This window comes from Elgaria multicarinata, chromosome 10 (assembly GCF_023053635.1).
Source record: "Elgaria multicarinata webbii isolate HBS135686 ecotype San Diego chromosome 10, rElgMul1.1.pri, whole genome shotgun sequence".
NCBI lineage: Eukaryota > Metazoa > Chordata > Lepidosauria > Squamata > Anguidae > Elgaria > Elgaria multicarinata.
Genome location: NC_086180.1, coordinates 74,162,874 through 74,189,609, shown reverse-complemented (window position 1 = coordinate 74,189,609; position 26,736 = coordinate 74,162,874). Strand labels below are relative to the sequence as shown.

Genomic DNA, 26,736 nt, shown 5'->3' with positions numbered 1-26,736 from the left:
TCATTCTCAGGGGGACATCTACTTCCAATTTCAATAAAGCTTTGGTTGTAAGCCTAGCTGTTGCTGCATTTTTCTATTTACCACTTAAATAGTAAGATGCTTTGAGGGTCACTGAGAAGTTGGAAAGAAGCATAAACATGATCTAAAAAATTGATGATTTTATTTTATGTTTTATCGTAGAACTGGATGGCGTCTTGTGAGACTGCTACTGATTTATTATTATTATTAGCAGTAGTAGTATTTCATTCTATTTCATTCCAGCTTAGCCATGAGTAACTGAGAATGAGTTTCAATTTCTCTGCTATGGAATTTTTGGGAGCTTGGAATTTCTGAAGGCTGGATCAATATCGGAAGGGAACAGTCTGGGAATCACACACTCCATGTTAGGATATAGGATTGGTAAAATAACCCTTATCGATTCTGATTGTATACAACCAGGACATAATTTTGAGCTAGGTCTCAAAACCTGATAGCGTACACACCAGGTCTAAAGATGTAGACAAAAGTGAAAGGAGGGTGTCTGGTTGCTGTTCAAGAGCATCTAAGGAATATGCAAATAGGCAACAATGATGTGAATGAACAAATGCAGATGTGCTCCTTGCAGAGCAGAAAGATGCTGCTTTGAATTGGAGATGTCAGTAAAGCTGTAAAATTGAGGAACTGAGAAATCCTGGTTCCCACCACATCGTTAAGATGAGGGAATCTGAAGAACTCAGCACAAGTGAAAGAATGGACTAATTTAATTACACCTAAAAATAATGCATTTTTGTATTCTGACAGGTATTAGCTAAAAGTGTGGGAAATGGGCATGAAGCAAGTCTGGTATGGAAAATAAATTACATCCTACGCAAACTTTTAACCTTCAGATTTATTTATTTATTTGACCGGATCTTGATGAGCTGTACAAGAAACAGAAAAATGGTTTGGTTTTGTGCTTTTGAAATCATTGATAGAGATAATAGGATCAGAGGAAGAAAAAGTCATGGTGGTCTGAATTTAAAATGTTCAGTTTGTCTCCCAAATTTAATCACGGAAAAACAAATCAAGAAAGAAATAATAAAATAAAACGAAATACTTCAACAGGCGTATATGCCCGTAGCTAATTTCCAAAGGAAAACTGTGACTAATTGTTGGAAAATAAAAAGTAGTCGCATCGCTCGGGGAACAGAATACCAATGGGTCCATTTCTAAAGCTTTCTTGTATAGTGAAACAAGAAGTATAGAAGTGTTAAAGGCACTCCATGCATCTTAAATACACTTGACTACAAAATGGATGGACACCTAGTTTTAAAACTCTATGAAGATTTCTTGGATTGAAATAAAAAGAAATGAGGAATTCTACTAGGAGTGGTAATGTGTTGCCATGAGAACAATTGTAATTTAAGTAACTGGAAGTGTTTACAAAGTACTTTCTTTTCTAATGATTTTAGTGGATGTCTTCTCAAAGGGGTATCAGAGGATTTCCAAACGTTTTCTGTCTGTAGAAAAGACTTGCCCTCTGAAGGATGTTGGCTAGTGTTTGTTTTTAAGGAAAAGAGCAGTACTTCGGTGCCCTCTCAATGTTCTTTGACCAGCTCCTGTCCAGCTTGGGAGGACTCTGAAATGTACCCCCGCTTCTGGATATGGGCCTTTGCCATGGTATTGGAACTCATTTTCCTGGTCCATTGCTGATTCCATGGGAAAGATGGACAAGGTTGGCTCCCGATCACTTGGTTGGGTTATTTAAACATTCTCCTAGTCATGCTGGAGCGACTTGTGGATATATGTTTCCCATGCAGGTGGGACACATCTAAAGGACATCATATTTGCCCATAGAGTTGTCATAGTATTGTTGGCCTTTAACATTAATACCGTATTTCTTCAATTCTAAGACACACTTTCCCCCATATAAACATCTTTAAAAACGGGGTGCGTCTTAGAATCGTGGGTGTGTCTTAGGTGTTTTTTTTTCTGTTGGTGGTACTGAAATTAGTGTGCGTCTTACAATTGATGGCGTCTTACAATCGAAGAAATACGGGTAACTGTATTTTGTGATTCAAGAAATTTGTTTAAGAATGAATACATTTGCAGCTCTAAGCTCATATCACCTTTATTTTGCAGAGGAATGAGCAATCAGAAGCGACATTTGTAGCTGATGCTCAGGCAGGAGACTGTGAAGAAATGCCATATATTTGTTGTTTTTCGGTAATGTTTACTTTTTGTGGCCTCTGAGAGGCTATAATGTGTCAATGTAGGCCTGGGGCCTTGCTTTGTTACTATCAAATGCCTGTGTTGTAGTTGTTTAGTGACGCTTTGAAGGGAGAGAGAGAAATGATACCATTGAATATTTTATATGGGGCCTGGAACAGAAAAAAATGCTTCTGACTGACTGAGATTCTAGCTAGGTGGAAAAGAGTAATTGGGGAATGACTAAGGTGTGTGTCTGTGTCTGAGGGAGGACATCTGAGGGAGCGTGTTCAGAGGAGGGCAAACAGGACGATCAGGGGTCTGGAAACAAAGCCCTACGAAGAGAGACTAAAAGAACTGGGCATGTTTAGCCTGGAGAAGAGAAGATTGAGGGGAGACATGATAGCACTCTTCAAATACTTGAAAGGTTGTCACACAGAGGAGGGCCAGGATCTCTGCTCGATCACCCCAGAGTGCAGGACATGGAATAATGGGCTCAAGTTACAGAAAGCCAGATTCCGGCTGGCAATCAGGAAAAGCTTCCTGACTGTTAGAGCAGTACGACAATGGAACCAGTTACCAAGGGAGGTGGAGGGCTCTCCCACACTAGAGGCCTTCAAGAGGCAGCTGGACAACCATCTGTCATGGATGCTTTAGGGTGGATTCCTGCATTGAGCAGGGGGTTGGACTTGATGGCCTTCTAGGCCCTTCCAACTCTACTATTCTATGATTCTATGATTCTATCTGCTGGTTAGTGTGGGGTGTTTTAGAAGGACTAGGAGAAAGCTGAAGAGAAAGTGAATAGCTAAGGCCTGAATATTAAGCTGTTCCTTCTCTGTGGGAGAACTACATGAGGCATTTCTACATAAAGCTTTTATCCCACACATTTACCGAGGTTTCTGCTTCCAGATTCTTTGCGGCGATTTTCTTTCTCTGCTTTTCTGTATATGTCATTATAAAGTCACTAGGTGGCGCTGTGTCAAAGAGGAATTGCGCAAGTACATGAGGTTTCTATAACGCCACTGAGAAAAATAACAGACTTTCCTCGTTAGGACAAAACACAATGCTAGTTGCAAAGCACGCAAGAGGCCCTTGGGGATGACAATGCTGTCTAAAGCACCCTCAAACTACTGTGAGTGAGCAAGCATAGCGTTTAAGACCAATTCCCCTACGCGCTCCACAGCTTAAAGGGTAGCATTCTTTAGTGGGGGGAGGAGTGTCTTAAGAGGGTGCACACCAGCACACAGAACCCCTTTAAGACCTGGGCTGAAGGGCATCAAGTGGCAGGCTGATTGCTTCTATAATTCCTAGCCACTTGAGGCCATGTGCTTGCAGACTGCTCTCTTTAGCCAACGTTTGCTGTCAGCATGTAGGCAGTGTACATTCCTACTGATTTGGGTGCAGGATGTGACATTTTAGGCAAGGCCTAAAATGCAAGTTTTAGGCAAATGCAAGTTTTTCTGGCATACCTTACTTTCTACCGATTTGGGCCAGGATACACCTTTTTGGGCAAGCCACCGTGGAATCCACTCCTGCCCTATGTCTCTCCTCCAAGTATGGATCTACTTTAGTAACAGGGGGCATGATGGAACCTATACCTTCAGCTGGGTAGGAAGTCCCTCGTAATTTCAATGTGTGAAACACATCTGAAGTGCAACCCAGTCCTGCTCTTCATTATTTTGAAATATTCAAATCACTAGAGGCGAGGAGCTTGGTTTTTGAATGAATTATTCATGCAGAAAACATCTGTGTTGTGTTAATTTTAGTACATTAGCACACCAGGTTGAATTAGTATCATTGTCGTTCTAGCTTTGACTTCATACTGCTCTTATACTATAATAGTATTTAGGGTCAGTTTTATATATAAAATTAATATAATTTTAAAGAAAATTACAAATTGAGCTTATTGCAAAAACATCTTCTGGTAACAATGTAGAAACAAAGCTAGAGGAAATTTACCATGTAGACAAGTTTATCCCTCGGTCACCAGTTGCCTATTTTAGCATCAGTGGGTCTTATTTCCAAGGAAATGTAGATAGATTTGGGGAGCTACTTTCCTTTTGCCAACTGTACTTTCAATTATTCTTATTTTTTTCACTGGAAGCCATTTCTAGGCTTGGACAGATCAGTCTCTTTCAGGACTGTGTCAACTTTTCATGTGTTATTCCTAAATCCATTCCATCCTGTTTCTGCATTAATGTGTGATTAAAAAAAACAACGTGCACATTTACATATAAATATGTAAATATAATATACCCTTCTGGATCTTAATTTCTCACAAAATATGCAGTTATAAACCTACTTTTTGTAAAGGTATACATTTCCAAATATTTTTATCCTTAAATAGGCATTTTAAAATGCAATTTGGGCCTAATCTACACCAAGCAGAATATAGCGGTATGAAAGTGGTATATAAAAAGCAGGAGCTACACCAAGCAGAATATAGCGGTATGAAAGTGGTATATGTCAATGGGCCCCAACAATTGCCAGTGCACTTCAATACCACTATAAAGCAGTGGTGTGGCTCCTGCCTTTTATATATTACTTTCATAGTGCAATATCCTGCTTGGTGTAGATTAGGCCTTGGTTTGCTTTTGGAACTGAGAACTGCATTGCAAAATTTGGAGAAGTACTAAATCCAGATAATTCTATTCTGATCCACAGATGAGGATCAGGTTATTTCACATCAGAATTCCCAGAGCTCAGATTCCTCAGGTGTCCCATGCCACTTCCGACAATACAAGTACCTACTTGTATTTTTATATCTTCCGCAGTGAAGCAGACAGAAAATGGCTAAAGATGTACAACTGCCATACATGTTTCACTCTAATATATAGGGTGCAAGTTGGGCAAGCATCCAAGATGAACAAGAAAAAGGGAGGGACGTCTCAGGATGCTGTGGACAACTTTATTGTGAAGAAGCCCAACACGTTTTGGCATCTTGCTTTCTGTTAGGCCTTCTTCAGTGGGTTATAACAATGTCTGAAGAAATTATTTATAACAGGTTGTCTTGTGTTCAGTGTATAGGGCTGACAGTGTATAGACATTTTTACAACTCGCTGAAGAAGGCCTAACAGAAAGCAAGAGGCTGAAACGTATTGGGCTTCTTCACAATAAAGTTGTCCACAGCATCCTGAGACATTTGTTCCTTTTTCTTACTTATGTATATACACCCACACAAACAGTGGTGGCCAAAATTGTGGACACTTTTTGAAATTTTCATGTTTTGCAACTTTTCATGTTCTGTTTCACGAAATTAAAATGTTTATATATTAATTGAAAGACCTGATTCACGTAATACAACAAACCTGCTTCTTTTCCTGGGTGTCCAATGAACTCTTTTCTTTGCTGCCATTGCTCTATTTATGGTGTACGTACGTACACTTTTAATTTGAGAAATACTTCAAATATTCACACAATCTCCAATTGCGCTTCAGTTACAGAACAAACAGCAAAACTGACTTTCCCCAACTTGAAACATGATGTATCGCAGCTACTGCCATATTATTGATCCCCAGAACAAGAACTGTGATTGGCAAGTAGGGTTTGCAATTCCAATCCGCTTCTTCACTCAATCACACCTGTGTTTGTTTTTAGATTATAGTAAGCATAACTTTTTTTGTACTGAAGATACTTGCATTCTGGTTTTTTGCATTGAATTCAGCATTAAATTCTCTTTCAATTGATGTATAAACATTTGAATTTCGTGAAACAGAACATTTTCTGTAAACATGCAAAGTTGTAAAACATGAAAATTTCAAAAAGTGTCCACAATTTTGGCCACCACTGTAATAATAAATATATTTATTTCTTACCTGCTGGGCGACCATTTTTCTGTCAAGGGCCGCTTTCCCTTGTGGGTAATTTGTTTGGGGCTGGAGCCCTGGGTGGGCTGGGGCTGGACCAAAAATGGATGTGCCACCCCTTTTCACTTTCTGCCACCCCCTTTTTCTCTTTCCCCCTTCCTTCCCAAGCAGTAGGTGGCCAGGGAAGGGACAGGCTGCTCTTGCAAGGCCCTTCTGCTTCAGAGCTCTTAAGAACTTTCTTCAGGGTTCCTACATCTAATATGTGAGTTCTGTGAGCATTCAAAGATTGTGATTCTAGGCGTCTGCAACCATTTTCTCTTGAGCTACATGCACGTTCGTATCCCAAATTAAGCAGTCTCAGGAGCATACACAAGAACATGGCTTGGCTTTGCATGCCTGTCAGGAGGAATAAGATAGGTACCAAATATCAAGTGCACTGCCAAGATCTCAGTAAAACAAAGGCGATCATGTTCCATGGCTTAGCTTGGATGCAAATTATCCTGCCATATTTTTTTTTATTAAGCCAATTGGACGTTTGCTATACTTTGTCAGGGTCAAATGTGTTTCAACTCAGTTTTAAAATACGAAATGTTTAGTGTGTAGGATATGGTGTAAATTAAAAATATAACATGATAATCAGCCTGTTTCTTTTGATTGAAAGAACATAACAGCTATTCTGGATCAGACCAAGTCCAGTACTCTGTTCGCACAGTAGCCAACTGGCTGTTGACCAGGAACCCACAACCAGGACAAGGATGCAACACAACAGCATTACTTTTAACATTTTCTCTCTGGTGTTATATGGGTACTATAGTGTGGACACTGGTGCTATCAGGTCATGAGTTTGGGGCAGACATCCAGGGCTCCCAAGTGCAGCAGGACCAGCTTGGCTTGACAAACATTTTTAAGTACCCCTGCCCCCTTTACAATCTAAATAGAATTCCAGCTCCAGCCTGGAAAAAGCATTCAGTCCACAGTCTTAAATTCTTTAGCTGCATAATTGTGTGGCTGTTATAAATCAGAAATCCTAAAATAAACTCGATTAGGATAACACCTCTCTCTGTTCTTCCTTACAAATCATTGCTATTTCAGTTTGGCACTGTCTGGTAAATTAAGTATGTGTAAGCAACAAATAGGAACATTCTTAGCTGTACAGCTCACTTGCAGACTTTTTGTACCGCATAAGCAGCAACTGAATCATCCTATAACTTTTCCCCCTAACTCCCACCAGTGTGCTTTTGCAATATTAAGTTGGACCAATTCCCATATTGCACAGAGGGAAATCGATCACCACTGATTGATATACAACTGTAATGAGCCTTTGTCAGTCACAATATGGGCTGAGGGAGGTGGGCAGATTCCATGGTTTCCATGAGTGTGGCTTAATATCTTCCTCAAGGAGATGCGCTTCAGACCTACAGTCATTTCCCTTCTCTCTGCTGTCTTGATGTGTGTGGGGAAGACTGCTCTGAGGAGCCTGGATTTTGTTTCTGCCAGCAGTCACCGTGAAACAGGAAGAACAGAGGGAGGAAGAAGGATAAAGTTGTCAAGGAGACATTATATTCAATCTGTCATGCAACAACCAACAAGATTTTCACTATCTCACATGCCCAGTTTGCACCCACCTCAGAGACGTGCCTTGAAAATGTAGAGGGTTGCACCAGCCAATTGGAGCCATCATGGAGGAAAAAACAGCATGGCACAGTGTAGACGTTCATCTAGTCCAACCCCCTGCTCGGTGCAGGATCTACGATGGAGGATGTGACTACAGCATTCCTGACAGATGGTTGTCCAATCTCTGCTTAAATGTCACCAACGAAGGAGAGCCCACCACTTCCCAAGGCAATCCAAATGACACACAAGGGATCCCAGGAGCAGGCAGGGACAATCCCTCCATTTTCCTGGGATAATCCTTAGGTGTAGAAAGGGACTAAAATTCCACTAATGCAACAGGAGCAGCAGATATTGGGAACTTTATTCTCCACACTTTGCCAGCTAACAAAAATTGAAAACACAAGTAAAAACTGTCCAGAAGATAACAAAATAAAACAGCCTAGTAGTACAACATAGCCTTAAAGCACGCCAATGAGAAGAACCAAAAGCTCACTGAAATAAAAGTGCAAGCAGCCCTCTCTTTGGAGAGTGTTCCAAAGCCGTGGTGCTGCAACCAAAAAGGCCCTTGCTCTCATGTTCACTCACTGATCCTTGGATAGCAGGGGAAGATGGCGTGAAGACATGAATCTCAGTGTTTTGACAAGCTTGTGTGGTGGGGAGGCACTTCTTGTTTGCTTCTAATAGTGATGGAATCACTGAAGATGCAATGAAGAAGAGATGCAAGAAAGGGGACAATGGGAAAGTCAAGGATTTGGGGAATAGGAAGAGGCTGGTGAGAAGTCCAGTCAGCCTAAGGATGGATATGAGATGTGGGTAGGTAACAGGCAGCTGATGGCCAGGCTCTGGGATCATTCTCTGACATCCATGGTAGAAGATAAGGAATCAGTAATATGACTGGACAGTGGGTATAGAGATGAGGAGAGAAAGGAGACGTATTGGGCCTGTGGAATTGATGAGGAAGGGCTGTGAGACCACAAAAGGTCAGGCTCAGGAGGTGCTGAGGCAGGAAGGGTGGTGGTGTTTTAATATTTCACCTAATTTTAGAGAAATGTCATTCATAGTCACTAGCCAATAGTATTTAAGGCCATGCAGACCTAAACACATTCTTCAGTAGGGGTCAAACAGGTGCTGGTACGGGTATGGTCAGAAAGTTGCCTTTTTCATTTATGGTAGCACTGTGAAAAGTGAGTCTTGTGGCATCTAATTTCGCAAAAGATTAATGGATTATCCTATCCGAGGGGTACTCTTATACTAATATATATTATTTATGATGGCATTTATATCCCGCCTTTTTTCCTCCAAGGAACCCAAGACGGCGTCCATAATCCTCCTCCTCTCCATGTTATCCTCACAACAACAACCCTGTGAGGTGGGCTGGGCTGAGAGTCTGTGACTGGCCCAAAGTCACCCAGTGGGTTTCCATGGCCGAGTGGGGACTAGAACCCGGATCTCCCGACTCCCAGTCTAACACTTTAGCCACTACTACACCACACTGGCGTATTAACTTGGGATTGGGTAGAAAAGACCTTGCCATTTATTATATAACTGCATTGAAGGCTATTATGGCTGGTAAGTGGCATGCTAATGAAGTCCCTTCAGTTCTATGAGGCATAATTAATCTGGAGAAATTGACCCATCAAAGGTTAGTGAGTGGGTTTAGGAAAGCATAAGCCAGACACATTTCTGTGTATTCTAGGTTCGTAACTCATGTAGATAACCTAGATTTGTATGTTTCAAAGCCATCCAAATATCATTTGTTTTTATGTTTATCAATTACTGATAATTTAAAACATTTGTTGTTATACTGTATAAAAATACAATTATTTTGTTACTGGATTTAATCTATTTAATGACTCTGAGTTAATAGTTACTTTTCCCTTTTTAGTTGTTTTGGTTGGTTATATTAAACCACCTTTTTCTGAATAATAATTTGTGTGGAAATGTCTGCCTTAAGTTGGTTATATCTTGTATGTTGTTTAATAAAACTATAGCAAATTAAGGATGCAATCACGGCTGGCTGGGAAATGCTGGGAGTTGAAGGACTTTTTTCCTGCCTAAACACGCATAGATAGTGTGTGGGCGTGTGGGGTGGGGGAGGAATACCTAATGAAAAAAAACTAATCCTAGTTATCTTTGTAAAGACTATATATATGCTTCACCCTTCAAACCGTCTTCTCCAGCATGTACTTTCTGCTGCAGCACTAATTACATAAGTGATTTAAACATGCAACGTACATTATCTGGCTGTGGCATAAATATCTCCAGCTTGTTACTTAGGTTTACACTTTAGTGCTGTTTGCCTTCTGGTCCCTGACGTTTTCCACCCACGAAAGTACCGGAGATGAATCACAGAGATTAGCTGCCAGCTCCTGTTCTGTGCTAAAGTGTAATTGACAAAAATCTGTTCAATAACATAAAGTTTTATTAGTCCGGTCTCCGATGACGTGTTTCTCAATCTTGTTGCATTTAAAAAAAAAAAAGTATCTCCGACAGAAGGGAAAAAAATATCCCTAGTCAAACTGTTCCTGAAAAGGAGGTGAAGTGCAGTTCAAAGACTTTGATGGGCATATAGTATGGAGGACTATCATACCATAGCTCAGCAATAGGGTTTATGTATTACGTATTTAGCGTGCTAAGTTTAATTTCTGTCTCTGCATTTAAAGGACTTTGGGTAGGAGGGCTGGTAAAAAAGCTGGGAGCCCCTCGTGTTGTTAGGGATGTCATTGGAAGCTGGTGGCTCTGATTTAGCTAAAAGTGGGCTAGATGGAACAACTATTAGGTGGATTTACAGTTGGCTACAGAATCGGACTCAAAGAGTGCTTATCAACGGTACCTTCTCAAACTGGAGGGAGGTAATGAGTGGGGTACCTCAGGGCTCAGTCCTGGGCCCGGTGCTCTTCAACATTTTCATTGATGATTTGGACGAGGAGATGCAGGGAACGCTTATCAAATTTGCAGATGACACAAAATTGGGTGGGATAGCTAATACCCTGGAAGACAGAAACAAACTTCAAAGTGATCTTGATAGGCTGGAGTGCTGGGCTGAAAACAACAGAATGAAATTTAATAGGGATAAATACCAAGTTCTACATTTAGGAAATAGAAACCAAATGCATAGTTACAAGATGGGGGATACTTGGCTCAGCAATACTACAAACGAGAAGGATCTTGGAATTGTTGTAGATCGCAAGCTGAATATGAGCCAACAGTGCAATATGGCTGCAAGAAAGGCAAATGCTATTTTGAGCTGTATTAATAGAAGTATAGCTTCCAAATCACGTGAGGTACTGGTTCCTCTCTGTTCGGCCCTGGTTAGGCCTCATCTAGAGCATTGCGTCCAGTTCTGGGCACCACACTTCAAGAAGGACGCAGACAGAGGAGGCAACCAGGATGATCAGGGGTCTAGAAACAAAGCCCCACGAAGAGAGACTAAAAGAACTGGGCATGTTTAGCCTGGAGAAGAGAAGATTGAGGGGAGACATGCTAGCACTCTTCAAATACTTGAAAGGTCGTCACACAGAGAAGGGCCAGGATCTCTTCTCAATCATCCGAGTGCAGGACGCTCAAGTTACAGGAAGCCAGATTCTGGCTGGACATCAGGAAAAACTTCCTGACTGTTAGAGCAGTGCGATGGTGGAATCAGTTACCTAGGGAGGTTGTGGGCGCTCCCACACTAGAGGCATTCAAGAGGCAGCTGGACAACCATCTGTCAGGGATGCTTTAGGGTGGATTCCTGCATTGAGCAGGGGGCTGGACTTGATGGCCTTATAGGCCCCTTCCAACTCTGCTATTCTATGATTCTATGGGGTGGTGAATCTGCTCTGGGTTTCAGCCAGAACAGCAAGAACTCTAGAGGAGCTATCCAAAGGGAGGGGGAGTCACTTCCTCACCCCACCTGTTTTTTCTGTCCGCAGACTGAGGGTTGGTGGGAGTGGCAGTGTTGGGCTCTGCTACCTCAAGGCTCCGCAAACACCTAAAAACAGCTGAGCCCAAGGGGGTGCCTACCTTCCCCCTCCCCAATGGCTTGGCCAGCAAGTGCAGTCCAAAATGATGCCCCCTGCCACCCTACTACTGTGTTCTTCTGGCTACAACATTATTCCTCCTGCGCACAGCAAGTACATTTTGTTTCTTAGCAGCTGGTATTCATGTTGTTCCCAAGCAACCTGGTAATATCTTGATATTATCATGAGAAAGCATTTCCCCAAAGGCTTAAATCCTAACATACTTGGAAAATCCTTTTCGGTTCATGTTCCATCTTTGTGTGTCTGTGTTGGGGTCTAAATAGCTTCTCTGTCTGGCAATCAATCCTCTTTGGACATGTTGGAGAAATGTGCGTGTCAGGAAGAGGAGAGGAGAGGAGAGGACCTCATACGTCCTGCTCTATCCCTCTCTATCATATCTGAAATCGAGAGCCTGCATGTTTCTTCATGCAGAAAAGAAATGTGCAGGTTTGCAATGCAGGGACATCCAGTTGGCATGCAGCTCTGCTGGGTGAGATTCAAGAGCTCTGAGCAATAGAGCCAGTTTATAGCATTAGCAACATGAACACCAGCCAAAGCTTTTTCTAGAGTCTAGCACTTCAAGCTGCAGCTAGGGAGGAGATTGCATGAATACTCCCCCATGAAAAATATACCACAAAGAACAATAGCACATCAAAGAAAAGCTCTTTCTCCCTGATACACCAATTGTCTACATGCAGGGAGTCTTCTGCTGCCTCTCTGCTGCTGACCTTCCTGTTCAAGGCTGTTTTCAGAAAAAAACAAAGAAAAAAACAAAAAAAAAACACATTTTGACATTTCTGCTCGCAGCAGAACTTTTTATCCAGAGAAATGGGTTAGTCGTTTCATCTATATTGCATTATGCCTGCAGTGCTGAAGCCTCCACAAAGGGAAGAGTTCAGCCAGTGAAAGCTGGTAGCTCCGATGTCAGTGGGGCAGTGAATCCGCTCCTGGTTTCAGTCAGACCACTAAAGGAGCTGTCCAAGGTGTGAAGAGGTCCTTTAGAATTCTGACTGGTTCTGACTGAAACCTGGAGTGGATTCACTGCCCCACTGACATCAGAGCCACCAACCTCCACTGAGTTCAGCCACGTTACTTTAGGATAACAAGGGGACTCTCTCTCTCTCTCTCTGTGTGTGTGTGTGTGTGTGTGTGTGTGTGTGTGTGTGTGTGAAGGGAGGGAGGGAGGGAGGGAGGGAGAGAAAGAGAGAGAGAGAAACTTGAGGGGAGGGAATGTGCACACCTGTACGAGAAAGAGACTGATGGCGCATTGGAGGCGTGAGATGAAAGAGTGAGAAGCAGGCACGGATGATGATGTGCCAGCTGTTAGGCTCACAGCAAACGAAGAGAGCATTGACCTGAAAAAAAGTGCTAGTTCTTTGCAACACAGACACCTTGCTGTTTGATAGGTGTAGGCTGGGCTCACTTTGGAGGAGGCAGAGCTGAGCTTGTAACTACACACACCTTCACAACTCTTGAAGGGCGCTGCTGTGGCAAGGAAGATGAGGTGAGAGTGCGCGCCACGAGCACGCGCCCAACGCCACAGCTTCTACGTTCCGTTTCTGCTCTTCGGAGCCGGGAGGAGATGTCAAACATATGCACTCAGTTTTGCCGGTTCCTGCTTTACTCTGTACTTTGCCCTCTCCAGAATCCATTGCAGTCCAAGGATTCTCTCTTCCCCACTGGACACACAACAATAGGATTTCTTTTCCTGGGGTCATAAGGGTCGCAGGAAAGAGCAACAGAGGTTTTCAGTTGAGGTAGTGGGGCTGTAGGAAAGCTTCCCACACTGGGCCAGGGGGAGTGTTGTTTAAGCATCAGTGGGGTGGGGTGAACACACAAGGGACATTTTGAAGACTGGGTCAGAGAAGCAGCGAAGCAAGCGTGTGTGTGTGTGTGTGTGTGTGTGTGTGTGTGTGTGTGTGTGTGTGTAAGTAAGAGCTCAACTAAGATAAATTTCCACAAGGGAATGAAGCTTATCAGCCAAATCTTTGGCTACGGGCTGCTAGTTCCTAAGTAAACACACATCTTCCACGGTGATGTTCCAAGCCATACTTATGTTTGCTTTTGCTCTGATTAATGTATCTGCAAGCTTAGCAACTTTTGCATGCTGAAAAAACATCTTACTCTTCATTCTTTGCTTCGGTCAGTTGGCATGGGCTGATTATAAGAGTGATGCCAAGTTAGTTGGCACGTGTAAAATCTGTTTCCTCTTTAAAAGGGTGTGTGTGTCTGACCCCATTGTCTGCCTGAAGCCAGTATCTTTTTACCCAGAATTCATGCTTCCTAGTCCAAGGCCTTAGCCAGACCTAAGGATTATCCCAGGCAAATGGAGGGGTCGTCCCTGCCTGCTCCCGGGATCCCCTGTGTGTCATTTGCATGCACAGGGATGATCCCTGGACAATCCCGGGATATAGGCCTGGTCTAGCCATGGCCCAAGTGCAGTGGGGTGGGTGGAGGTACTTCGCGATGGGAGAAATAACACCCAGATGTGTTAACTTTTCCATTCTTTCAGGATAAGTTCTGGAGCTGAACACTGCTGAATCCTCACACAAAATAAGTTCTAACTAACAGGAGAGGTTTTTAAAAATGGCATCTTTTTGGTCGCCATGTTGGCTTGCCGTAGCTACGTAATTCATAGCTAGCAGTTTTTGGCAGCTGCTATTTTGAGAATGGTTAGTTGCAAGCCAGCGTTTCACATGGCCAGAAGCTTTCTAGCACCCGTCTTTCAAGCACCATAGCAGCCTAGAAAAATGTGTGAATGTTAACTGTTGAAACCATCATGGTGCAACTGAAGTGAAGAAAGAAAAGGCAAGGAAGTGACAACAGCCTTATGTTTAGAAGGGGGGGCTTTGGGGTTTGGATTGCTGTTGTTTGCTTAGTTGTTTTAAGCTTTTAACTGTGTTTTCCAGCATATGGAAAGAATAGGAATACTAGTTGCAAAGGTTCTTCACCATCCACTCTCAGGGGAGGCCAATGGCTCCGATTTTGGTAAGGCTGTGAATCCATTCTGGGTTTTAGTCAGAACCAGCCAGAATCTAAAGGAGCTATCCAAAGTATTGAACCCTAGCCCCCAAAATGGGATAGAGTGCCCCATTTTGGCTGTTTCTGACTGAAGCCCAGAATGGATCTACAGCCCCACTGAAATTGGAGCCACCGGCTGCCACTGCCCACTCTTAAAAGAAGCAGGGAGGTCCCCGACCTTTTGTTCTGAGGGGAGAGAATTAAAGCTCATATTCCACTTACTAAAATATTGAAATGCTAGAAAGATCTTTGGAAATACTCAGATGTCTTCCTGGTATTCCAGCGCTTTAGAAGCCCTCTTAACACCACCCACCCCAGAGTATGACATATGTCTTCTGTTCCAAAGCTGCCCTTGCTGCATGAAAGCACAGTTATCACAGCAGATAAGTCTTTGACGTCACTCCATCTTTTTATGCATTCATGCCCAAGCTAAAATAACAGATGAAGATGAATACACTACAGTGGGAAGTGGGATTTTATAGTCACTGTGACAAAGACACTGAGGATTAGAAGGGACATGGTGTTCTTCCTGTGTTTGTTTTTCCTTTAATCAATCAAGCAAGCAAGCAAGACTTCATATTTTACATTAGGAAAGCCGCCTGCAAATAGTGTTTAATCATAAAGTGTAACAGAAGGCAGTTGGTATTACTGATTTTCACTTCTCATATTATATATTGACCCTGTTCAGACGACATGCTAAGCCACGGTGGTTAAGCATTTTGAGCGAATCATTATGACGTAGCGTGTCATGTGAACCATGACTAATCCTGGTGGCTTCATAACCAGGATTTAAACACGCTCACTAAACATTTGCTGCAAAAGGGTTAGAGGTCTAACCATGGCTTAGGGCATGTCTACACCAGCCCTATATCCCGGGATCGTCCCAGGATTGTTCCTGTGCATCCAAATGCCACACAGGGGATCCCGGGAGCAGGCAGGGACGATCCCTCCATTTTCCTGGGATAACCCTTAGGTGTAGAAAGGGCCTTAGTGTGTTGTCTGAAGAGGCCCACTGTAGCGATATCCTAGATTCTCGATTCATCTGCCTGACAACCCCCACCCCAGTACTCAAGGGCTCAGAAATTATTACCATATCATATCATTACAATACCACATCCCATCATACTGAACAAGAGAGGAAATTCCAATTTACATTGGTTAGCCTTAATATACAAGATTGCTATCGGACAATTCTGATACTTGTATGTTTATAATTGCCGAGGCTGTGTACATGACCAAGGGCTACAGTACATATTATGCATAGTTTTTAATGGTGTATGTGTGCGCACGTGCATGCAGTATATATTCTACCCTCTGGTGTTCTAGTAATGCTGCCTCCATAATCTGTACTCTAAAATTGACTGGCTTACTTGAAGAATTCACCCAGTCGAATTCATATCCATTTAGGATAAACCAAAATTATGCTTGGGGGAGGGGGGATGATTGGCAAGGGAAAGGGAATATGAAGCAAATTTGTGTAGCCAAACAAAACAGGTCACAGTTGGGTCTGCTTTATTGAGCTTAAATTTGTTCGCTTAATCCAGTCCATGACTGTTCCCGGGTACTTGTTCACCTAGCTCTGAGAAAGTATAATTGGATGCCATCCATGTTATTGGAGACACTGTACCACAAATCACCAGGCAACCTTTCCCAATTATTTCAAGCAGGTGTTAAACAACATCCCAGGGCATGGTCTGAAGGCGCATGAGGCAGCCACCTTGCCGGAGCTAAGAAGGTTTGGGACGGGTCACTGCTTGGAGGGGAGACTATCTGGGAACCACATGTAGACACCTTGAGTTCCACAAGGGAAGAAAGGTGGGATATAAATGTAATAATAAATAACAGATCACATTGGAATTCTTTGGGGCCTGGTTGGGCAGTTTTCTTGACACAAAGAGATTCTAGATGAATGTCAAGCCGTTGGCAACCTTTCATGTTGCATTGGCCTCTCTGTGGAAAGGAAACATCATTCATTTATTATTTCTTTTCCTAAATTCTTTCCCACCCCATCACCTCGTAACACAAGGGCTCAGAAATTATTACAGTATATTGGGTCTGCCCAATGTAAGGTGTTTGGCTAACAGCAACCATCCTAGGGAATTCCCAATGCCTGCTGTTTGCAACCCTTTCTGACATCTAATCACTGAATTGGAGTGGTCAAGGCGTTAGTCTGAAGGCATATCATACAGCACCTGCATGCAGCTGTACAGATGTGGTTCTGGGCAGTGCCTGGATGGGAGACCTCCAGAGAATGGAACAGCATCCTCCACTGCACCTGAACGCAGCTGGCTAGGTTATGGGGCACAGAGCAGACCACTTGGCACACTGCTCTTCCCTTCATCACCATGCTGCCACCTTCCAGCATCTCCGAATGGATTGAGGTGGGGAACAACAGCAAGCATAAAATACATAAAATACTGATTTTCCCACCCTTTTCAAGCCAGCTGGCCCTCCATCCACTTTCTGCGGCTCTCTTTTCTCTGAGGATCAAAATAATTACTTTGAAAATGTAGCTAGCATCTATACCTTTTTTAAAAAAAATTTTTACTCTAGAATCAATGCAGAAGGCCTCATCCTGATCATGCCCTCACCTCCGCACTTGCAATTTCTGTTGTAGAATAGTGATCCTATATGCACCTGGGCTGGGGATGATAGGAATTCTAGTCCAACCATGGGCCAGGTTAGCTTGGGAAAGGCTGCCCTGTATACTGAGCAAGGAAGATTTTGCATAGTAATGGCACTCCCATCAATTCAGTGGAGTTTTTACTCTAAAGGTTTGGATGCATTTCATACTGGGAGCAGCTGCACTGTCAGCTGCTATGCACTGCCTAGTTAGTTTTGTAATTTCCCATTTATTCTATACCATGAATAAGGAATGAAATGAAATTGTCAGACCCAATCCTATTGAATTGATGGACGGTTGGTGGAAATGAAATGGTCCATTTCCTACTGTCTGCAGAAAATATTTTTTTTTAAAAGCCAAGTAACTTTCATAATGTACTACCCTTACACACAGATATCTTAACTTGTCATCAGTATAAGCAGCTCTGTCTTTATACCGTACGCCAGCTGATGAGAAATAGGTTTGGTTGTGCTGCCAACAAAAGTTGGAGGGATGCAGTCAGCCCATCACATCAGGTAGAGGGATGTATCTCAGGCCGTAGCTAGACCTAAGGTTTATCCCTGGATCGTCCAGGGGTCAATCCTGTTCATCTAGGTGACACACAGGGGATCCAGTGCTCAGGCAGGGGCGAACCCTGGATGATCCCAGGATAAACCTTAGGTCTAGCTGTGGCCTTAGTCAGTCTCTGGAGGACATCTTGAACAACTGTGAAGCCCACTTCTCTGGGAGGACAGGAGGCAGGGACTCAGTGATGGCTTCCTCTCAAGGGAGAGAGCTTCCACCTCCCAGCTGGTTAGTTTTTTGCACCTATGGAGAGAGGGGGTTCCATCTTGAGCACTCCTCAGGATAGCTCTTTTGATTTTTTTTATAAAAGGAACAGAAAGGGAGAGGGATAAAGAAGAGCAGCAAAGAAAAGCTTCCTCTCTCTTTTAGGTGATGTATTCTCCCCTTGTTCAACGTCCTCACGTGAGGACTAAAAGCTGGGAGGAGAGGTGGGCACAGATACAAGCCAGGCCCCCAATGTTCCCAACCTTCCTGTGTTGCAGGAAGGCTTGCAAGAGACTTCTATGTGTGTTGGCTTGAATACAAATGGAAGTCTGACGTGATCAGGAATCCTGATAAAATTCCCAATCATGTGGAGACTTCTAGATTCCTTCAAATGGATGTGAGGCTGAATTCCTGCTGAGGGCCATAGTGGACGGAGAGGATCAACTTTTTTCAGAGGAACATTCACACTGCTCTTAACTCCCCCGCTTTTTTTTTAAAAAAAATTGCATGCTTCAGCAGGAAAATTGAACCACAGAGTTTGCAAAGAATTAAATCAGAGGTGAAGACTGCATTCTCCCGGAAGTAATCTGTTGGGAACCACATGCCAGCAGTGGGTGGGGCCAGAGCCCAAAGTGGCCAGGGCTAGGGATTCCGCAGAAGTCCAAGACAGACTAAAAGGGGTTCAGATTTCTAAGAATCCGACCTGTGGAACCTGCTGCGGGCTGGCCTCCTCGGCTGCGTGGAGTCTTTCCTGAAACTTATGCATGTTAATTTATAGGAGAAAATACACATGTTTCTGCTGCATCGTATGTCATGCTGGAAAACATATGCAGGGAAAAGTTGAATGGAATGGGGGGACAATAAGCTAAATATCACATTCTAACATAAATTATTTAAATTGTTCTGGAACTAGTCTTTACTATGCAACCAAAATAGGTTTTAGCCAATATCATCCACCACAGCATCAGCAAAAGACATCTTACAGTACAATATATAACAGAACTATCATAGTTTAGTCACAATAAGATATATTAATTGCAGTTCCATTTAAATTGTTACAAACCCTCTTATGGAATTATTTGCATATTTTTCCGCATACTGAGAAAAAATATCGGTGAACGGATGCCAGAACAACACTGCACAGTCCGCCAAACATGCACGGGACAGATTTCACAAAATCCTATCAACTCTAGTCTCTCTCTCTTTCTTCTCTCTCTCTGCCTCCTCTTGCCCCGCCCCCTCTCTCCCTCTCCACTTGACTGTCATGATATGATAAGGACAGATTGAGCTTGCCAGTAGCCTGAATTGCTTGCTTCCTTAGAGAGTGCTTCTGGAACCAGGCCAAGGACTACATGAAATCAGGCCAGCACCTGCAGGTTGCTCACTCCTGAATTAAATTAATGTCTAAACAAAGTTAAAAACAAGAAATGAAACCTCAGCCATATTGAGGACATAATATCACAGCGGACACCCAGTAGGTGTCTATGACAGTTGTGTGACTCCATTCTGCATTGTGCATCCATTGCAAGTACGCGTAGTCCTTCTAGGAAAAGTATAAAATGGTGTGCTTTTAATTCTTGGGAAATCCAATATCCCCACAACAGAAATACGATTTTGAGGGAAGGGCTGTGAACTGCGTTCAACAATTGAATAAGACATGCATAAGTTTCCCTTCTCTGGAGCTTGGGAAAGGGCCATCTCATTGAGACTTGCCCCACTTACCAGTAATTTTCCAAGAAGTGCAGAGGGATAACAATAGCTGTTGGTGAGCCATTATTTGGGAGAAGGCATGAAGCGCTGCTCCAACAGACTGACGGATTTGGCTCCTGTAGCTTCCAACAGAGAAGCACAATTCTGTCAGAGCCTCTTCAGCCCCATTGATAGAATTAATTCAGTGCTAGTCAGCAAATAAGGGGAAGTGAAGAAAAGAGCCAAATAGCACTTAGATTGTGGAAGACCTAGTTGTGAGGGTTGGGGAGGGGAGACCAATGTGTCCTGAAGATCAGGTGGTAATACCCACACCAGAACTTGCTGCTTCTGTCATCAACAAACCCGAGATCCCCAGGTTTGAGGGGATCCTGCATTTTGGTGATGGAAAATGATGCCTCAAGTTCTTCAAATAAGAAGAAAAGAAAGGAAATATTTGCCTTAAAGTTCAGTGGAGGGTGTGAAGGATGCAAAGGGTGGCTGTCATCTCAGTATTAGAAAAGGACCAGAATCTGGTTGAGCTTCCTAAGATGGCATCGCCAAGATTTCTCTGGTAATTCTTGGTTGGTCATTGAGATTATGGGTGACAGCCCTGAAGATCTTCTGGCTCACCGTGTGGATCAGATCAGATTGTTGCTGAAAAAGGAAGAGATCTAAAGTTGTTATTTTTTTGCTCCATTTCACAACAGTAGAAATAGTACTGGGACTGTCCTGAATGTTTCTGGAAATTATTTCTGATTACTCTCTTTACTAATATATGGCCAGCTCTGTAGTCCAATTAAACCTAATTTTGGCCAAGTGAAGTTAATGGACCTACGTGAGAATTAAATAGAAGTTGTTGTTTTTTCCTTTCTTGATTGTGAACTCAGCTGCGTATATAAACGGCATGCCTTCCCTTATGCAGTTATAGATCTCCTATGTGCCAGAGAGCAGTTTTAAAAATTGCTTCCCAGATGACTGAAAATGGGCTCAGTTTTACTTCCATCCTTGCTGTCTTTTTCACATGGACAAAACTAATCAGTTTCACTGCCCCATATCCTCTCTTTCAGTGATCTCCAGGGAATTTTTCTCCCAACTGAAGCACTAAACAAAAACAAAACAGAATTCAGACTTCAAATACATTTAGATTAATGACTTTCCTGTTGCTGATGGTGTCCATATTTGAGAAATGGTATGGTTGCAAGAATAGTGTGCAGGCTGCAATATTTAAGCCTGACAGGCAAATGGAAATCATCAAAAACACCAAACCCTATTAACATAGGAGTAACACTTGGTTTCCCCCTAATGAATATGACAACACTGAAATAACATTAGAAAAGATAGTTTATTCTATATTTTATATAAAATACTGCTCATAAAGCACTCCAGCCTTCTAAAACTTTCTCTATAGTCTGTAGTGTTTGTTCTATTGGCATAAAATTGTTAGAAAACCCATTCAAGGTTGGTTAATTCCTGATATTAAGGATGCTTCCAGAAGGAGCTTTTATGGTGCCCTCACTCTGCCTCGTTCGTGGAATTTTATGGGGCGGTGCAGACGTCATCTTCCACTTACGTTTTCCCACTGCTTCTTCTATCTTGAAGAGGACCTTGAAGAACACATGAGATTTTAACAGCCCTGCTTGCTGCACTAGTAAAACAATGGAGGAATACCATTAATATTAGTGATTTGTATATGTATCAGTAAATTGCATATTAATAACTATATAATTATTCACACAGCAGTTTTACAAAGTTCATTGGAAGTTCTGTCTGTTATTAAAGGCAAAGGCAGCATTCTTCTCAACAAACTTAGGGTGCAACCCTAGGCAGGCTTAGACAGAAGAAAAAGGCCTACAACTCCCAGCATGCCCCAGCCAGCTAAAGGCCTACAACTCCCAGCATGCCCCAGCCAGCTAAAGGCCTACAACTCCCAGCATGCCCCAGCCAGCCAAACTAAATGACGCATGTGGGAGTTTTTTCATTCTAAACATGCATAGAATTCTGCTTTCAATTCCAAAAGTCTTAAGGAGATTTTTATTTTAGAAAACAAATACAATAATAGCAACAATGCAGAGCACATGTTTAGATTAATTCAGTTGGGCGTCAGTCCTTGTTACTCCGTACTGGAATTTAGCCTGGGTCAGTGTAATCTAGTAAACATTGAATTGAGTCCTATCTTTTCTTGTGTCAACACAGCAGTGTCCATGTTCACAGAGTGGGGATTTCACACTGTCTTCCTTCTGTGTCCTCTGCTCCCCACAAACTACTTCTTCTTTGACTACTAAATAAAAACAAACAAATATGACAATTTAACATACCATACATAGAAAAAAAAATCAAATACATAACAGATTACTTGAATATATAAATGTTAACATATAATACTTTATCCGTAACATAATCCAACATAATCCAACAAGTGCTCCCCCTTCCATTCGGGATCATTCCTGTTTCCAAAATCTTAACGCCTCTTCTGATGGTGATTTCCCACTTCCCTTAGAGAACACAAACTACTTCTTCTGTGGGTTGGGGAACCCTTGTTGTGGGATATGATGCTGGGGGCTGTAGTTGGAGGGGGAAATTTTATGGAAATCTCCTCCGTTATGTGGGTGGAGGAGCAATTTAGGATCCAAGCCATTTGCCTGGTTCAGACAACACGCTAAACCATGCTGCTTAACCACAAAATCATTAATGGAATGCATTAAGGTCAATGCATTCCATTAACCATTTTGTGGTTAAGCAACATGGTTTAGCATGTTGTCTGAATGGGGCCCATATGATCTCTGTGAACAAATGCACACATTTTTGGTTTTGGATTTTCATATTCCTTCTGTGCAGCTCTAAACATCTGACCCCTCATATTCCTTTGTGTTTTAGGGGAGCCAGAATTCAAATATGTTGGGAACATGCATGGAAATGAAGCTGTTGGAAGGGAGCTTCTCATCTTCTTGGCTCAGTACCTGTGCAATGAATATCAGAAGGGAAATGAAACAATCATCAACTTGATCCACAGCACACGGATCCACATCATGCCATCTCTGAATCCAGATGGCTTTGAGAAGGCAGCATCACAGGTATGGAAGCCATAGCCATCGAAGCAAATATTTGCATATAAGCAAATAATCTGCTTAAGAAACCTCACATTTTCAGCAAAGTAATACATTTCTCAGTGGTATGCAGGGCTGACCTGAATAGTTTGCAGAAAGTGGCAGCTACAACCATCACTGCATTAATTCAATGTGCATTTACTTCTTCAAGGATGTGGGGGTGGGATTTTGGGTGGCTGTATGAGTAGATATTTGAATGAATTGCAGAAAACCCAGCCACAGCTACTAAAAGTTCTGGAAATACAAGAGATTGTTATGGAAATAAATACCTATTAAGTTTTACTAAAAGTGTGTCTGCTAGTCAAAATCATGTGTCTAGTATCTGCTCCAGAAACATATAGTGCAAATTGCCACATATAATGAGATTATTATGAACTGCATGACACATCTACACCAAGCAGGATATAGCACTATGAAAATGGTATGGAAGTGGTATATGGTATGTGTCAGTGGGCCCCAACAGTTGTTAGTGCACTTCAGTACCACTATAAAGCAGTTGTGTGGCTCCTGCAGTGCACTTCAATACTGCTATAAAGCTATAGTGTGGCTCCTGCCTTTTATATACCACTTCATAGTGGAATATCCTGCTTGGTATAGAGGAGCCCTGGGTCTACCACATTGAAAACGTAAGCTAGGGATGGGAAATCTGGCCATCCAGATGTTGATGAACTACAGCTCCCATAATCCCCGATCATTGACCATGATGGCTGGGACTGATGGGAGTTGCAATCCAGCCACATCTGGAGGTCGCAGGTTTCCCAACCTTGATGTATGTAATGGGCCTTTGTCACTTACATCCATGCTAGAGGTTTACTCATTTTCTCTGATATAGTAGTAGTAGAAAAGCTTTATTGTTTCAACCAATGGTTACAACAAGCATAATAAAAACACCGCTAAAACAAAACATACATTCTGCAAGGTCAGAAATTTTGCTCTATACATTTGGGCTGCAAGAGCGAAGTTGGCCAATGCCAATATGACAGCCTTGTTGTTGCATGTAAACAAAAAGTATATTTTTTCTGAATCGGGCCAGCTGGACTTAGTCTCAAAAAAACCAATCTAAATATTTGGAACAAATTTGAGAATAGGGCCGTAGAACTAATAGTGAGGCAGATCCTCCACTTTGCCGCTACGGCAAGGGCAAAGTCTCGAGGCATAAGGCATTTTATTAAAACGCCCTTCTAGCACTGCTGTTTTCATTTGTTGCATCTTTAATCGTGCGAGGGCTGATCTAAGATGAGGGTTAAAAATTAGAGTCAGATAATAATAATAATAATAATAATAATAATAATAATAATAATAATAATAATAATAATAATATATTTCTTACCCACCTCTCTGATTGGATCAAGGCAGGGAACAACAACAAGCATAAAATACATAAAATACTGATTAAAAACATGGTATACACTGTTTATTTCCTGGAGTATGGACTGGTTTGATCTTCTTGCAGTCCACAGCACTCTCAGAATTTTCCTCCAACACCACAGTTCAAAAGCATCTATCTTCCTTCGCTCAGCTTTCCTTATGGTCCAGCTCTCGCAGCCATAGGTTACTATGGGGAATACCATTGCTTTAACTATGCGGACCTTTGTTGTCCAGGAAATAAAGCCAGACTGCTCACTTGAGGGAATGGTATTAAAGGCAAAACTGAAGTACTTTGGCCACATAATGAGAAGACAGGATACCCTGGAGAAGAGGCTGATGCTAGGGAGAGTGGAAGGCAAAAGGAAGAGAGGCCGACCAAGGGCAAGATGGATGGATGATATTCTGGAGGTGACAGACTTGACCTTGGGGGAGCTGGGGGTGGCGATGGCCGACAGAAAGCTCTGGCGTGGGCTGGTCCATGAAGTCATGAAGAGTCGGAAGCGACTGAACGAATAAACAACAACAATACACTGTTTAAAAACATCCTAAAAACATCCTAATATTCTACTGGATAGGCCTGCCGGAAGAGATCAGTCTTGATAGCTTTCTTGTATGCTAAAAGACTGTCAAGCTGTTTACATTCAGATTTAAGCTTAGTCTATGCAAACTGAGGTGCTATTTTATGACTTGAAACTGCACAGATCCATTTGAAGAGAAACGCTATAGACCCTCTTCTTAAAGACCTCTTTGCTGTGAGCTAAATTCAAAGTAGTAAAAGTATTGAGAAGAAAAACCATAATAATGAATTTGATATAATTGATTGTTGGCATCCTACATGCAGTGGTATCTGCGGAGCATATTGCAATTTCCCACTTAACCTCTTTTTACTCCAGAAACATTATGCATGTAATTAGAGTCAACCTAATCTGGTTTAGTTAAAGGGAACCCCAGTTGTGGTCTTCATTTTATGACTAAACTGAAATGCCAAGGGAAACTCCTGGTTAGGGATGTTCAGTGTCAGAGCACCCTCTAGCGGCTCTGAATAAACTTTTCTTATAAGCATCTTACAGCTAAACCTGAATTGGTCCAATGGAAATGGTTTCTGTATTTCTTATTCTGGGGACCAACATTTCTAGGCAGACTCTGGTTAACAAACAGTAGATGTTGAATTGAATAATTATTTCTAAGTTTCAGTGACTAATTTTATAGGAAGAGGCAAAAAATTAGAGTGTCTAATATCTGGTGCAAACATGAGGAACCTTTGCTAGGAACGTCTGCTTTGCTTTCCCAGAAAACCTCCCTGTTTGGATCCATCATTGTCTGAGACTCTGGGGGCAGGGGCACTCTGCACATGCTCCCTCGCAAGTGGAATTTTGGATTACCAAGAACTTGCCATGAAAAGTATTGTGAGGCTTTTCATAGACTTGAACTCTAGTTTGCTGTGGATTGTGTGTCTTTGTCGTCAGCTCAGTGCATCGGCAGACTGGACTTGACCATTGATGGTTGGACCTTCTCTCCTCTGCATGGACTCATTTATTTATTTATTTATTTATTTATTATTACATTTCTATACCGCCCAATAGCTGGAGCTCTCTGGGCGGTTCTCATGTGGCGAGGAGTTCCTCATGCAAAAGCAGTGGCATGGAATTCCTTGTGTTTGTGGGTTGACCTTTCCCCGTGATCTTGTTTAAGCCTTGACCATGTTGCCTTTGAGTTACCAATATATGATCTGAGGTTGGACTAGCTCTCTTTGGGTGGTTTGCTAGGCCTTTCAAGAGTTTGCTCTTTTGATTGCCTGAGGGATCATGTCAGGAATCATTCCCCTCCCTTGTCTGGGTTTGGAACCCATGTATGGATTGACCTTCTCTTGTGTTCAGAACTGTGGAGATGGCAATGGGGAAATGAGGTTCTCGTCATGGTAGCAGTGATTTGGTTGTTCTGGAATATTTTGGAGCCTATAGCTACTGACCATCAGCTATATGATTTCTGAAGTGTGTAAAAGTTAAGCTTTGCCATGAGATTTCCTACAAGAAAGAAGTCTCACTGAATTGAGTGTCCTGTGTCAGTTTGCCAGAATGTGTGCTTTCCTGAGGGACCGGGAAACCCGACAGTAGGTCTGTTGGCGTTTATTACTTGAGATCACTAGAAGCACAGTCTTCATATTAGGGGCCAGTTCACACACATGTGCTCATCACTCTTTGACATGTGTGTGTGAATTAGCCATTGCAGATTAATCACCTCACACAAAACTTGCCTCTCACCCAAAGTCAACTCAAACAGAATACTATCAGTGGTGAGAGTTAATACATCAGGTCGGATCCAGACGTAGTCAGCATGTGAGGCATTTGAACTTACGTGAGAATTTTTTTCAGGCCACTGTGGGCTCATCTACACCAAGCAAGATATTACACTATGAAAGAGGTATATAAAAGGCAGGAGCCACACTACAGCTTTAGAACGGTATTGTTTTAGCAGTGTTTTTATTATGCTTGTTGTAACCATTGGTTGAAACAATAAAGCTTTTCTACTACTACTATATCAGAGAAAATGAGTAAACCTCTAGCATGGATGTAAGT

General features: G+C 42.3%; 1 protein-coding gene across 1 annotated transcript in view; it reads left to right on the top strand.

Moving 5' to 3' along the window:
- The window catches only part of CPE (carboxypeptidase E), a 75,461-nt gene that overhangs the window by 31,864 nt on the left and 16,861 nt on the right, over positions 1 to 26,736 (top strand). The window contains exon 2 of the mRNA XM_063136386.1: positions 22,563 to 22,759. Within this exon, the coding sequence (XP_062992456.1) occupies positions 22,563 to 22,759 (197 nt within the window). The remainder of the gene's footprint in view (positions 1 to 22,562; positions 22,760 to 26,736) is intronic.